This window comes from Gambusia affinis, linkage group LG06 (assembly GCF_019740435.1).
Source record: "Gambusia affinis linkage group LG06, SWU_Gaff_1.0, whole genome shotgun sequence".
Lineage (NCBI taxonomy): Eukaryota > Metazoa > Chordata > Actinopteri > Cyprinodontiformes > Poeciliidae > Gambusia > Gambusia affinis.
Genome location: NC_057873.1, coordinates 12,896,118 through 12,908,103, shown reverse-complemented (window position 1 = coordinate 12,908,103; position 11,986 = coordinate 12,896,118). Strand labels below are relative to the sequence as shown.

Below are 11,986 nucleotides of genomic sequence, written 5' to 3'. Positions count from 1 at the left end.
TGAACAAATTTCTTAATTTTGTGTCAAGGATTTACAACTAAACTATCAGAGGTCAGGAACTACATCGAAAAGATTCTTTAGGAGTGTTATCAGGGCCCAGGAGGAAGCCATAAAATTAGCATTTATTGCAGGGCAGAAGCCTATATGGTTCACAGAACATCAAAGGTTTCCCAGAACCACATCTGACATGGTTTAAACTAAAATACAACATAGAATGTTGAGATCATTAACATTTAATTTCTAAGACATTTTCTAAGTATTAATAGCAAGTTTTAACCAAAGTGTATTATCTAAGTTTAGAATGGTGAATGCTGAATGTATTTGAAAATTGTACTGTCTATGATAATATCTGAATCAAATGGAAAGCGTTTCAATGAAAATGTGTTGTTTAGTATTAGAAAATTGTTTGAATGTTATGTTTTATAGGTTAGAAAAGGAATTGTACCTCATTTTGTGCTGTTGATTTTATGTGATAAAGCAGGGACTTAAATCTTTGGAAAATGCTGAATGCAGTAGACCAGAATTAGGTTTGTGAAGATAATCTTTTCTTAAATTAAATCACTGAGTTAACTTTGTGAAGGAGACACTCCGAATTTCACAGGTATCTGTGAAGTCTTGTTTTATGCTTTTATTTGCCCAAATGGCCCTAGAGCCTAGGATGCAGCTGCTTGCTCCATTGTTCTTCCAGAGAGCAATGGCCTTTGATCTCTGGCGTGAAATTAAGGGAAGGTCTAAGTTCCTCTGAGTGTCCAGGGGAGCTCCTGGTTGGTCGAACCAGGGCTACGCCTTAATTAATACATTAACAAGGAGAGAAACGCCTTCACTATAAGAGATCGAACACGATAATAATAATTTAGATTGCTGTTATTTTCTGCCGTTTTGGCATCAGCCTTCTCCAAAGACATGTCTTTGCTTTTCCTTTCTCTGTCTTTGTTTTTATTCTTTGTCTGTCTCGGAATGAGTCTGTATCTTGGCTGCTTTGCAGCTGTTGTTGTTACTTCATTGTGGTTTTCTATTGGATTAAACGCTGTAACTCTGTGACGTCATCACGCCTCGTCGTTCCTGATTGGCCCACACTCCTCGCTGGAAGGACCCGGAAAATAGGAAGAAAAGAGAGCCAAGCTTTTTCCAAATTAAGCTAAATTAGTAACTTTCTTCCTTTAACAATTAGAATAGTTTCATTTTAATACATTCATGTAAAAGTCGAGTTTATTGGTAAAAATTAGAAATATTGTCCCCCTGGCAAACTTGTCCCCCTGGTGGTTGTGGATGGAAAACCGAACCGGGTAAATAGCACCGCCCCCTTCTCCAATCCCACGTATTAAAACGAGCGCTCCCAAGAGGCGTGACTGTGACGCCGTGCGAGACATGAGTAAATAACAGACACTGAAACTTGAAGGATTCACAAGAAAACTTCCTTCGGAAGCGCTGACTGCTCCTGTCTCCTGAATACAAGCACGTTGTTATAAAGGTATGTATGTTTTGGGTTAACTATAGCAGCCCAGGATGTGTAGCGTTATCTTTTAAAATGTGGTAAACAATACAGAGTTTCAGCGTCCAAAGCTGACCAGTATGAGCCCTTCTGATTTAAAGGTTTGAAAGATTCATATTTCTAACACTGTAAACCTTCAATTATGTTAACCTATCAATCAGTTACTATGTTTAAATCTCGAATTAGGTTTCTGCTTATTTATAATTTTCCAATAAATTGTTTCCTTCTAACAAACTCAGTTCAGGAAGGATGTCCAACCTATTTTGTCTGCTGACCACTGAAAAAGATTCAGGTATTGTGCAAAAGCTTTATTTGTAGTTTTTTACTTAATATTTTAGACATTTTTCTGTTTAGTTAGACTTGGGTGGCTGTACTCTTAGAAACTAAATTGAACAAAATTCTTATCTTATTATACCATGATGCAAATCATAATATCAAGCCTGACTTTCAAAGATACTTTGAAATAATGTTTCAGTGTGTTTTGTCATTTGACATCCAAAAGATCTTTATTGCAACAATCAGATCTTTCTTTCTCAGTTCCTCTGAAGAGCATCGATGTTCTGCTGGAGGTGAAGGACCATGTGGCTACTCTGGTCTCCACTCTGAACTTTCAGAATAAGGAGGACAAACCTCTGGAAACCGTGTTTGTCTTCCCTCTGCCTGGAGATGCTGCTGTGTGTCATTTCAGTGCTCAGATTGGAGAAACACACATTGTAGCTGAGGTGATGGACAGACAGCAGGTGAGCTGGACTCAAATATCCTCTCTATAAAGGAGCTAAGTCACAGTGAAGTGGACATTGCCGACATGTTTCTTGTGGACTTCAGGCTCGGCAGGTGTATGATGACGCTGTGAGCTCTGGTCAGAAGGTATTCGAATTGGAGGAGAGTGATGAGAGTCCAGATATTTTCTCTCTGACCCTGGGCAATCTGCCTCCAGGAGAGAGCGCCTCCATCAGGCTGGAGTACGCCACTGAGCTGGCTGTGCAGGCTGATGATGGGCTGAGGTTCTGTCTGCCTGCTGTGCTCAACCCTCGATACCAACCTCAGGGTAGGAAAACGGTCAGAAATCAACTTGATAATACTTAGCAAAATACTTAAAATGCCAAACTTCACACAGTTGTTGCTGTTATCCACTGTGAAAGAAAATGTTGGATAATGATGTCATATTGGAGCTTCATCTTAGGAATAAATGGCTCATTTTTCATCCTGGTGTAAATTCTAACACATTACTGGAGTGCTGAATGAACAAACACAAAAAATCCTGAAGTCTTTCTGGGAATTTTTACCTTTAGCTAAGTTTGGGGGCATTCAGTGGTTGAAATTTCCACTGTGTGTAGTGTTCAGCTTTATTACACAACACAAGTTAGTCATTTCCTGTTATTGTGGAATAGCTCCAAGCAAATGTTGCAAGTATGAAATATTTTCAGAATACAATGCCAACAAACTGAGCCAATTTACTTAATTCTTTCTTCTGTTCAAGAAAGACAAGCATTTGAAACCAGAAGTTTACATACACTGAAGAAAAAGCCACATGCATCTTTTGTTCACTGGTTGAAGTTACATCCACCCAAACTTCTCTTTGCTTTATGTTAGGTAGAATTACCAAAATTATTTCTATTTGTCAAATGCCACAATAATGAGATGAAGTATATGTAGGTGATTTTTTTTTTAATTTTATTTTATTGATGTCTTCAGAATCAGAAGTTAATATGCAGAATGAGTGGCATTTATTTTAACAGTCAGAAGAAGTCCAAGTGATGAAGTCATTGCTTTGGAAACCGTGGGTTAATTGGAGGCACACCCATGGATGTATTTTTCTCAGTGTCTGTGAATTTGGGGTGCTGATGCTATTAAATGTCTGTTCTGTCTCGTGTTTCCAGGTAGTGAAGGTCCCAGTGTCCAGGTGACCGCAGTACCAGCCTCTCTGGTGCCCTACAGTCTGTCCTTTTCTGCCAGAGTGTCCTCTCCTCGTCCAGTCTCTAAAATAGAGTCCAATTGCTCTCTGGAGCCTCTTCAGTATCTCAACGCTGATCAAACTCAGGCCACGGTGGGTAGAGAGCTGATTTTACTGCTGGGTGTGATTGGTACGCACAAGATAAATCACTAATTCTATTTTTGTGTTTTTTAACTATAGGTGAAGTTGGGTACAGGACACAAGTTTGACAGAGACATTGAGCTACTGATTTATTACAAAGATGCCCACCGGCCCTCTGCTGTGGTGGAGGCAAGACAGGCCTCTGCCAGACCTGGTGGGTAGAGATGGTTTATGATTTGTTTAACCTCTTCAGGAGATGTTTCATCTCTTTAAAAACAGCTTAGAATTATTGTAAAAGGTTTGTAGCCACCCATCTTTGTAATTAATGCTCTAAAGCACAAGTATGAGGAACACTTTTTATGCAGTATGTATTAGTGAGAATTTTCAGAGTTGGCGTTACTGTTTGAAAGTCCACTACGATGTCAATTATCTGTCTCTCCTGGTCAAGTGAAAGAGCAAGCGTGAACAATGCCACTACCATGACCCATATCTTTCTTGCTAATTGTGTTACTGTTACAGTTTAATTGTCAGATAAAAAAAATCTTAATATGAAGCCTTCATTCATCTCAAATTGAGTTTTAAAGAGGGCGTGTCTACATGGATAATAATTCCTAGAAAGTAACAAACATTCATGTACAGATCATGTTTAAACATCACAATATCATGTGCTGTACCAGGTTTTAATGATAAGCTGATTCACATCTGCAGAGTCTATCAAAAAACTGGTTAAAGAAAACAAATTCAGAGTCAAAAAGCGACAAGGTGAATTCCCACTTCTAGTTTTAGTGATTGCACAGATTTATTAAAATCAGACATTACAAAAATAAATGAAGAAAAAAAACAATAATAAAGAAAAAAAGTGGAACTTAAGCCTCACCTATGTTGCAAATGTGAACTTGCATGTTAGAGTGGGAAAACAATTCAAGCTAGCTAATATCAGAGGCTTAACAATTAGGCACAAAGCCTAAAAATCAATAGACTTGCATCCGTTATTAGTATTGCGACTGGAAAACCTAATTATAATGGTGTTTTTCAAACAAAATGCTTACTTTGTCCATGTTGTTGATTAACTGTATACAATCACAGGAGGGATAGCCAACTTGTGATGGTACGTGGCCTTCACATTTGTTTCAGGCACACTGATGGGTGATCCAGTGGTAATGGTGAGCCTGTATCCTGAATTTCCTGAATCTGTGATGTCTAATTTCACATCCTGTGGAGAGTTTGTGTTCTTACTGGATCGATCAGGGAGCATGGATTTCCCGACATATTGTGGAAGTCGTCAGAGTCGCATTGCCAGTGCCAAGGTAATCTTTTAGAAGAAACATTTTATGATTTATGGCCCTCTAGTCATATTGTGGCATTTATGTTCTTTTCTTTTTCCTTGAAGGATACACTGATGCTCCTGTTGAAGAGTTTACCCATGGGCTGCTATTTCAATATTTATGGTTTTGGAGATCATTACGAACAAGTCTTCCCGTGAGTTTGGACAGTGCATACAGAGCTACTTCTATTGATTCCCTTGCTAAACATTCAACCAAAACCTTAAGATTAAGAAACAAATAAAGATGTATATGGCGGCAAAATCTCCACTTTAATTCAACTACATGTATTTAGTTAAGAGAAACTCTTATGTTAAGAAACGATTGACACATTTATTGACATTTCTGCAGTTAATACTTTCCACATCCTGCATTTACTGTACCAGTAGGACTTCGTATTCTTTGGGTATATATGTTTAATTTAAATTTTTAAGTGTGTGTGACATTGCACACATGACTGCAAATTAGATTATTTTATTTTAAGGCTTTTTGCACATCTTTACCAGGGGGACCAGTACATGCAGAAAGAGTTTTATATGGACATTCATAGATAATCTGATTCAACAGATCTACAGACTTGCAGTAAGTGTGCACTGTTTCTCCAACAGCAAAAGCGCAAAGTACAATCAGAAGAACCTTAAACGGGCTTTGAAAAAAGTTGAGGAGATGGGCGCTAATCTGGGAGGATCGGAGATCCTGGAGCCTCTGCGACAAATTTACAGACAGCCCTGTATTCCTAAACATCCCAGACAAGTAATGCACAAACACACACGTGGCACCAAGCTGACACTAGCAGGAAAACTTAAGCATAGCACAGTTCTCACTTACTGCAGGGGTTAGGACTTTTTATATTTCAACTCTTTAAAGTATTCAAGTTTATTTCATTAAAAGATTTTTTGTAATTCAAGTAAATAATTGACAGGGGAAAAAAAAGGTGAGATCTAAAATAGTGAAGTCATAATATAATGCAGTGGTATTATTCATATGTTTCTATTTAACTCATTAAACACTGCTGAGATTAAGCCATTAATTGTGTTGTTTATATTTCAATTTATGACTAAGCTTTTAATGTGTTCAGATATGTTTAAAGCCCTAGTTTATTAAAGCATTCAAATTTCAGTGTGGACAACATCTGTTGGGATTTCATTTATTACACACACTTTGATCTAAAGCGTAGATTTGTAGCTTAAATCTGAGATTTCTAAATCCATAGTAGGCAGGTTGAAAGCTCAAAAGATATCAGAGGGCAACTTTGTGCAGTTTGTTTAGACTTTCTCAATGAACTGCAGACATGTTGTAGAAAATTCAGTTGTCTTTTAAAGTATTGTCTTTGCTTCCTCTCTCCCCTTGGTAAATTGCGTCTCTGATGCTAAAACAGATCACTTTTTATCATCACCTGATCAAGTTGAAAATTTGCCAGATGCAGTATCCTTGTATCATGTCTAAAGTTATTCATCTGAAAACAGCTTTTTCTCCCTTCAGGTTCTAATTTTAAATAATTCCTTCTTATTTTTAGCTCTTCGTCTTCACTGATGGTGAGGTGAATTACACAAAAGCTGTTCTGGATGAGGTGAAGGAACACTCTGAATTTCACAGGTAATCACCACTCCAGTACAATAGTGTCCAGCTCTGGACACCAGTCCAATATTTTTATGTGTTGTAAAATGTGGCAAATTTTACAAATGTTTAGAAAGCATATGCTTCTGTACTCCAGGTGTTTCTCTTTTGGGATTGGAGAAGGTGCCAGTTCTGAACTCATCAATGGGATGGCCAGAGAGGGAGGAGGACATGTGGTGAATGATGCATTTTTATCTTTTACAGGAAGATGGAAACATCTTGCTGATAAAACCTATGCAAGTGACGACAGATCAATCCAACCCCTTATATTTTACCATGAATTTACTGAACTGAGGTCATCAGAAATTAAACTTTGTTCATTTTCAGTCATTTTCTTGCTTTTACTCGTCAATTTGGAATATTTGATATAATTTTCTTATTCTAAATATCTCAAAACAAGATTTCCATTAACAATATTCAATTAGAGTAGAAGTGCTTAGTTTTTTATATACATGACAGACGTGTTAAGACTATTGGCTATTTAAAACTATTGGCACCCTTGATAATTTTTTTTATCGGGGTAAATTTATTTATTTACATAAAAAAATGAAATAAATGAATTTGTCTGTTATCTCATAAAATTAATCCCAAATTGAAAATGTCACAGAAATTCTCCCACTGTCACCATTTTCTTTTTTTACCACACTCGCCAACTTCTTCACTTTGGACAGGTTTAGATGTGTTTTGTTGCAGATATTTAGGATGATCAACACACAACCACCGTACTTAAATGACAAGTTCTCCTATGTTTCCACTTTGGAACAAAGTTAGCCTACTTGTTATAAACCTGAGGAAAAGATGAAGAAGTGAACTGTATGAAAAAATTAATTGCTGTGCTACAGCTCCATTTACTTGTGAAGGGTGTCAGCAGAAAGTGAAAGTAGGGTCACCTGGATCATGGAAGGGCACAAGCAGAAAGGTGCCAGGCTGCTCTGCACGGCTCTGGATGATGGAGTGAGCCCTGAGTCGGGCGGCGGTGATCTCCTCAAACATGCTGCCTGTGGTGTCCATGACAAACACCAAAGCTGGAGCCTGCCTCACAATGAAGAGCCTGTCAGTGGAAGTTTGTCATTGATTCATACAGTAGTACTGAGAGAACTGCATTAGGCGTTTGTAGCATTTCATAGGATTAGTCTCAGCGTACTTGAGGAAGGCCTTAGGGCCCACAGTGTCTTTAAGATCTCTCAGGGCAGTCTGGGTAGCTATGGCAGCCAAACCTGCAGCTTCCACATGGAGGTAATGGTGAGGGGAGAACATTAATGAGGTGCTGTCTTTGTTTATCCCCCTCTGGAGCTCAGAAGACTACTTTTGTCAAAAATGCCTCCATGGCTGCATTTGCCTGTAAGAGAAAGGTTGGTTCTGCTGAGGTTCACAGGCTGACCAAGAAGAATGAATAAATACCTCTCAATGAAAAAAAAAAAAAAAAAAGAATCCACTGAACTGCAGGTGTATGAACTTTTACCTTTAGGCTTAAAGGGAAAAGAGCTGCTGGTGTACCCGGTGGTGAGCAGGTTTGAGTTTTTCAGAGTCGGTAGGAGATTGTTTCTGCAGGTAGGAGTGAAGCAGTCCTTACAGGTCGGTGTATCTTCTGCCAGCATAACAAACAAACACATTTTCAGATGGAACTAAACTAGTTGAAACACAGATGATAAATTTTTATTCCTCATTATTCAAAAATAACTATTTAGTGCCTCTTTTTAATGCAATATATGCTGTGAAGGAACTCTTTATTGACACACAAAGTAGAATACTATGGTCATCAGAAGTACTAAGTACCATTGTGAAAGTGTGTCATGTTACTGGTCATAACAAGCAACAAAATTCATTCATTTCAATTCCAGTTGCAAATATCACTGACATCACACTGTAGTTACAAGAAGCTCCATGTGTACTTTTCTATCTTTCATTATAAATTATATTTTATTTTATTATATATGCAGAATAGATAAAAAAAAACATACATTGGTATTTACAAATAGCATTAATAGAAGACACATTTATCTTGATGTCAGTGACATTTTTATCATATTGAAGATCTGAACAGTTTACCTTTAGCTAAAGGAAAAGCAGGCTCATCTGGCTGCAGGAGATGCAGGTAAACTGATTTTTTGCCCATCTCCACCCAGTTACTATGACGGTAGAAATCCTGATATAAAGAAATTGTTTCACCATTAAGAAAAAAAAACTTTTAATTTTCCAAATAGCTATTAACAAAAATGAAAAGAATAGAAACTGTGAGGAGGACAGTATTATGATTATCAGGTTCAGTTTGTACCTGTAAGGCATGGGACAACTGGCCCAAGCTGTGACGGGCGCTCGCGTACTCTTTGGCTCGTACTGAGAGAATAATCTGAGTCCAGAACTCCCGAAGCTTCGCAATAGAGTCGTCAATTCTTTCTGAGTCAAAGTGGTAAACTGGGTTAGCTCCAGTGGCACTCTTCAGGTCCATGTTTGCGTTGGAGTTCACCACTTCTCTCACGGCTCTCCAGAATCCACGGCCAAGGTAAATCTGTGAGTAAAAAAAGATTTGTTGCCTTCTGGTGATTTGTAAGCTGATATATTGTTATCACAATCTCTTCTTATTTAAAGAGAAAATAAACAAAGTCAACATAACCTCACATTTTCCTCTCCTTGGAGGTTTTGCTGTTTTGTGGTGTCCCTCAGGACCTCCAGGGAAACTTTGATGATGGCCTGTTCTGTGATGTACTGGTGTGTGTATGAGTCAAAGGACAGAATCAAAACTTTGGACCAGAAGTTGGGAAAGAACCCCATGCATGGTGACACCAGGAACAGAAGACACAGCAACAAGGACCAGAACATCGGTCTCTGACGTCTGCCGCAGGTTCCTCTATCTTGTGACATAATGAGTCAGTAGGCAAGAATGTTTAGAGGCAAGATTTAAAATTCAGACAGACACTTAGCAAATTATCCATTCTCCAAAAATGTGACTGGATCTGCAGTTTGGAAGAAGAACACCAACAACAGGGTTTGCATCAACATGTTGATTATCACCAAATCATATTGTTCAATAAGATGTTTCCTTTTTATGTGTTTATCTTCCTCGTCCCACTTCCACTCATTCCTGTTCTTGTTCTCAGCCTTTTGTTCTTATTGTTCTCAGTTTGTTTGTAACAAACACCATGAGCTGGGATGTTCTCACACAGTCTCATGCTTTGTTTCAGATGGTAGAGGAAAAATAACAAAGGAATGACAACCAAGATATGAACTTTGAAAAAACTTTGTTGCCCTTGAATAAGAGTTTGAATGATGCTGCTGGTTCTTCACTTTGTTTCATACTGTTTCTTACCACGAGGCAGAAGATCTCATTTTGCAGCCTCCCCATTGTAGCCTCCTGCTCCTTCTAGCCCCCATTAATCCATGGTGCATTGATTCAATACAATAGGGTTGCATATATTACCAACCGGGGTGTTCAGGCTAGGCATACCCCAACCCCCCTCCATACCCTCCAACCATCACTCTCAGTTTTTCTCACAAGATGAAAAAGAAAACACTGCTTGTCAAAAACCTTAACTCCCAGACATGAAGCCTGGGCGCAAATTCAAACTGGAAGACTCTTTAGCCCCACCTGGCTCGTCCTATCGGAGCATCCCGCCCATCACCGCTGTCCTATCAACGCTGGACCAAGCCACGTCACGTCCAATCGCCTTCCAAGGCCCAGCTGAAAAGGACCTCCATCCATGGCGTCTTCCGCATCCCAACCGCGCTCAACCCTCCTCCACCCCTTCTCCACCTTCCCTCGCCCAGATCCTCAAGCTCGCATCCTTCTCCGACCTCCACCACCAGGGTCGGGTCCCGGGGGGATGACATTCCTATCCTACATCGGGAATGCTCATCCGAGCTTATTGCAATTCACAGCTTGATGACCACAGCCGGGGCCCGAGCGCCAAAGAACTTTAAATTCATGTCTGTCAATAAACCTTGTTAATCGCTGTTCATTTTCTCTGTCTGAGTCTCTCCAGATTGAAATGTTTCTCCTCTCCATGTTCCCAAAGCTGATGTCTAGGTTGTTTAAGACAAAACAGAAAATGATAATCCTTTTTGTCTTTCTTGTCAGTTAATATCACTTTTCAAGAGGATTGGTTGATTTAAAAAAGAGAAGAAGGACCTCACAAATACTTTTGAATTAAGTGCCAAAAAAAAAGATTTTAGGAGTTGTGAGTGAGGGAGGTGAAGTCTGCTAAACCCCAGACTTTACTGGAAATCGGATTTCAGTAATGGTTTCCTGTTTTGAAATGTGTCTAGTTTTCCTGTTGAGCTACTTTTGGGTCTGTCTTTGCAGTCAACCCAGTTCAACAACAATATGGTTTCTGTAAACCAGAAACTCCATATTTCAAATGTAACAATTAATGCTATTCGTTCTCTCAAAAAAGCCAAGAACCTCAGAAGGTGTAAGAATACTGCATTATAAAGCACTCCGTGTATTGTTTTCCATAAGGAGATTGTCCTATGTCCCCATTTATACTTTTTTTTTTTTGTTCATTTTTGTTTGAGCTCTGTGGTGCTGTATTTCCCCCTCTGTGCTACAAGGACGTGGTCTGTCAACAAAATACAGTAAAGCTAAAAATTTGAATGTTGTCATTAGATAATCTTTGACAGCTACAACATATAATTCTCAATAAAACTACTGCTGAATCTAGCATATTCGTTCTTTTGTATACAGAGTTCACCATCAAGTACCAACTGTCATCAAATATCAATTTTGGAGCTTTAAGTATTGTAATCACATCCCACAGTATTTTAAAAGCAAACATGGACAGTCACTTTTCTGCAGTCAGAGTTATTAGAAGACAAAATAAGTACCCATGTGTATGCTTACTTTTTAGGCTACTTTATTTGGATGTTGTGAATTGCAGAAATTGTGTTTCACATTTTGATATGTGGTTGGAAACAAAAACTTTAAATTTAATAAGACCTATATAAAGCAGAAAACAAACAAATAAGAAAATCAGATTCCAATATGGATTGCTTGGGTTAGTTGTTGAAGTGTATTGAAGGTTTAAGTGGTCGTCTTTAACTAAGGCTCAGAGAGATGCAGTAGTGAAGACTCTGGTAGACGGGCTTAGATGAATGAAAAGAGGATTGTGTAAACCCATATTACAAATCAGTGCACATAATCTGAGGGAAATCAAAGACAATAGAGTTTTTAAAAGAGATACAGTCACTGTGTTTCCTTATTGGTTACAGACTACACACAAACAGCTTTCCATATTGACACCATTATGTCTAACCATCGTACTTCTGCACTCTGAATGTTCCAGCAGAAGATTGTCTTTATTGGCACACACCTTCATATAAGGTGGCTTGCTGCTCTGCATTATTTTGTTATCACATTCTGGATTAATACATTTCCTTTTGGTTCAGTCAAGCTTAAAGGTTGTTAGCGTAGAAGATCATCCGTAATTTACACTTTTATTATGAAGAGGAAAATAAAGGATCTCTTTTCACATGAACATGCTGCCTTGAAATGCAACTTTGTACTTATAAAATATATAAATAACT

At 38.5% G+C, this 11,986-nt stretch overlaps 1 protein-coding gene across 1 annotated transcript; it reads left to right on the top strand.

Moving 5' to 3' along the window:
* The first annotated feature begins 1,338 nt into the window (after positions 1-1,338).
* LOC122832313 (von Willebrand factor A domain-containing protein 5A-like) lies at positions 1,339-11,124 on the top strand. Its single transcript, XM_044118938.1, has 11 exons — positions 1,339-1,471; positions 1,732-1,784; positions 2,030-2,232; positions 2,318-2,540; positions 3,373-3,539; positions 3,627-3,741; positions 4,662-4,834; positions 4,918-5,006; positions 5,458-5,602; positions 6,366-6,445; positions 6,564-11,124. Exons 2-11 carry the CDS (start codon positions 1,742-1,744, stop codon positions 6,835-6,837), a joined length of 1,512 nt encoding a protein of 503 aa, XP_043974873.1. The 5' UTR covers positions 1,339-1,471; positions 1,732-1,741; the 3' UTR covers positions 6,838-11,124.
* Positions 11,125-11,986: the final 862 nt, after the last annotated feature.

Excerpts from the sequence above, each read along its gene's own strand:
- LOC122832313 (XM_044118938.1), top strand. The coding sequence starts at position 1,742 with ATGTCCAACCTATTTTGTCTGCTGACCACTGAAAAAGATTCAG. Across the intron at positions 3,540-3,626 it reads CTGATCAAACTCAGGCCACG|GTGAAGTTGGGTACAGGACA; the intron begins GTGGGTAGAGAG and ends TTTTAACTATAG. Across the intron at positions 3,742-4,661 it reads ACAGGCCTCTGCCAGACCTG|GCACACTGATGGGTGATCCA; the intron begins GTGGGTAGAGAT and ends CATTTGTTTCAG.